This window comes from Sarcophilus harrisii, chromosome 4 (genome assembly GCF_902635505.1).
Source record: "Sarcophilus harrisii chromosome 4, mSarHar1.11, whole genome shotgun sequence".
NCBI classification, from domain to species: Eukaryota; Metazoa; Chordata; class Mammalia; order Dasyuromorphia; family Dasyuridae; genus Sarcophilus; species Sarcophilus harrisii.
In genome coordinates, this window is record NC_045429.1 from 430,421,826 (window position 1) to 430,424,535 (window position 2,710).

General features: G+C 52.0%; 1 protein-coding gene across 1 annotated transcript; it reads left to right on the forward strand.

Annotated features, from left to right (window-relative positions):
- Window positions 1-225: 225 nt before the first annotated feature.
- LOC100919432 (acid-sensing ion channel 2-like) lies at window positions 226-1,999 on the forward strand. The gene has a single exon (XM_031967602.1). It carries the CDS (start codon window positions 319-321, stop codon window positions 958-960), a length of 642 nt encoding a protein of 213 aa, XP_031823462.1. The 5' UTR covers window positions 226-318; the 3' UTR covers window positions 961-1,999.
- Window positions 2,000-2,710: the final 711 nt, after the last annotated feature.

The window sequence follows — 2,710 nt, forward strand, 5'->3', positions numbered from 1 at the left end:
CACATCACCTTGGTGTCTCCCCCAAATAAAACCAGCCCTCCTTATCGCACCGAGGAACGAGGTAGAGTTTGAATGGATTTTATATAAACACTCACCCTGCCAAGCGACCGCTGAGCTCCCAGGATAAACTCACAGCATCTGGCCTGGTTCTCTCCTTCTGCTCCCTCCCCCCCCCCCCCCCCCCCCCCCCCCCCCCCCCCTACCCCACTCCACTCCACTCATAAATAAGGGTTTAAACATATTCAGGGGGATTCAAAACTCTCCCTCTCTCTAAATTCACCAACCTGAACTCAGTTTCAGGATTCCAAGAAAGTCCCGATGGATCTCAAGGATACTACCAGTGAAGGCAGCCTGCAGCCATCCAGCATCCAGATCTTTGCCAACACATCCACCCTCCATGGCATCCGGCACATCTTTGTATATGGGCCCCTGACCATCCGCCGCGTGCTTTGGGCTCTGGCTTTCATGGGCTCCTTGGGCCTGCTGTTGGTGGAAAGCTCGGAGCGCATCTCTTTCTACTTCTCCTACCAACATGTCACCAAGGTGGATGAAGTGGTTGCCCACAGCCTGGTCTTTCCCGCCGTGACCGTCTGCAACCTCAACGGCTTCCGCTTCTCCCGCCTCACCACCAACGACCTGTACCATGCCGGGGAGCTGCTGGCTTTGCTCGATGTCAACTTGGACATACCCAATCCACACCTGGTTGACCCCACCGTATTGGAGGCCCTGAGGGAGAAGGCCAATTTCAAGCACTACAAACCCAAGGTCTTCAGCATGCGAGAGTTCTTGGAGCGCGTCGGACACGACCTGAAGGATATGATGCTCTATTGTAAGTTCAAGGGACAGGAGTGTGGCCACCAGGACTTCACCACCGTGAGTAACTTGGTTTTCACTTCTTTTGGAGTTTTTCCTCCCCTGGTCATGAAAGAGACCTGGGGAGCTCAAAGAACTTGGTTTTGAGGTCCGCCATTACACCAGAGCAGGGCAGCAGGCCACTCTTAGAGCAAAGGCCATAAGCAGGGACAGGCTGGTTGGACGGCTGGCTGAGTTTGCCAATGAGCAGATTTGTGGAAAGGAGATCGGTCTGCTGAGTCCCAGTGTTCTGTTCGGAGTCACGGAGTCTATGCAGAAGGGAGCTGGAGGTCAGAGGACCCCAGCCTGCCCGAGGATCTCTGTGACATTGCGTCCCCGGCTCTGTGGAGTTGGCCTTCTACCCTCCTGATGGGCATGAGTCCTGAGCTAGCTAGTCCAGGAGCCCTTTGGTGTCTGAGGAATAGTGCTTCAGTGGTGCTGAGTGTTGGCTCTCTCTCTCTCTCTCTGCTCGGAAGCCGTCAGGAGGCAGCAGGCACAGGCAGAATCAGCTGGAGCTTCTAGGCATGGGGGTAGGGGAAGCAGTGGGCGAACAGGGAAGGAGGTGGCCTGGTGATGAGGGGATGGTTCATGGGGCATCTCTGACTTGGGGCGAAGATGGTGCTGAGATGTTGAGAAATCCAAGGGTCCTTGGCTTTCTTGTCTGCATGGAATTTTGAGTTTGTTGTGGGGGGAGAGGAGAGGACAGGAAAAGAGAGGAATGGAGAGAAGGAAGAAGAGGAGAGAGAAGAGAGAGAAGGGGAGGACAGGGGAAAGGGCAGCCGGTTCTCCCTCTCTTTGCTGCAAGGTTCAAATAGAGGCTATCCTCCAGTACATTTGGAGAGAATTTCCAGACATGGACTGCACTGAGGGATGTTCACTTTAGATGTCTGCTGAGGGTGGAGTAGCTCTGGCTGGTCCCGGAGCTCAGTCTGGTGCCTCTGTATGTACTGTAATGTGACAACGTGATAGCAAGAAGAGAAAAGAAAAAGCGGTGGGCTTTGAAAACAGGTGCTGGACTGAGGAAGAGTACAGACCTGAACAGGGTAGAAAGTAGAGGGGGGTGTTTCTCATATTCAGGCAGGTGATTGCTGGAGGGGGTGGAGGGAGGCAGGGATGCTCCAGAGGGGGAAGTAGATATGAGGGAGGAGGGGGGAGGGGATGGCAGGAATGAACTGTGACTGGGAAACATCCTCTGATTACCGTGGTAATAGGCTGCCAGGCATCTGTTCTCAGAATAGGTCACTGGGAAGAAAACTGCAGGAATCTCATTGAGCCGAAGCTGGTCAAAAGCCTTGCATTCTATGAGTTGCCCCCATTCTGAGGACTGCCCTGGGATTTAGCTTTGCAGTGATTCTTGGGCTGCACTGACGGGGGTGATTGGAAACCTTAAGAAGCACCATGTCCTGAGCTAAGATTTTGGGCACCAAGTGCATGAGTGGAAATGGTAGGGGATGCTGTCACCAGGATTTGTTTTGACATCTAAGGTGTATGTGTGCGTGTGTGTGTGTGTGTGTGTGTGTGTGTGTGTATTGGAGGGCATTCTCTGCTTAATTAAGGGATATCCTCCTTTAAAGCCTTACTTCCCCCTGTCCCCAGAGTACATCTTTTTTTCCCTTTCTTCCCCTCCCCCACTGAGTGACTGGCTTAGACTCCCCAACTACCCACATTTTGCTCCTGGATGGATAAATATCTTCTTTCAGATCACCATAGCTTTTGTTTGCTATTTGTAGTCTTTGATCCCGAGGAAAAAAAAGAAAACCAACCCTGAACCAAGTGACTTGTTAAACTGAAATAGATTCCTGAGTCTTGTCTGCTAGAACTTGGTTTCCTGTGAGAGTTATTTGTAATTGATTAAAAA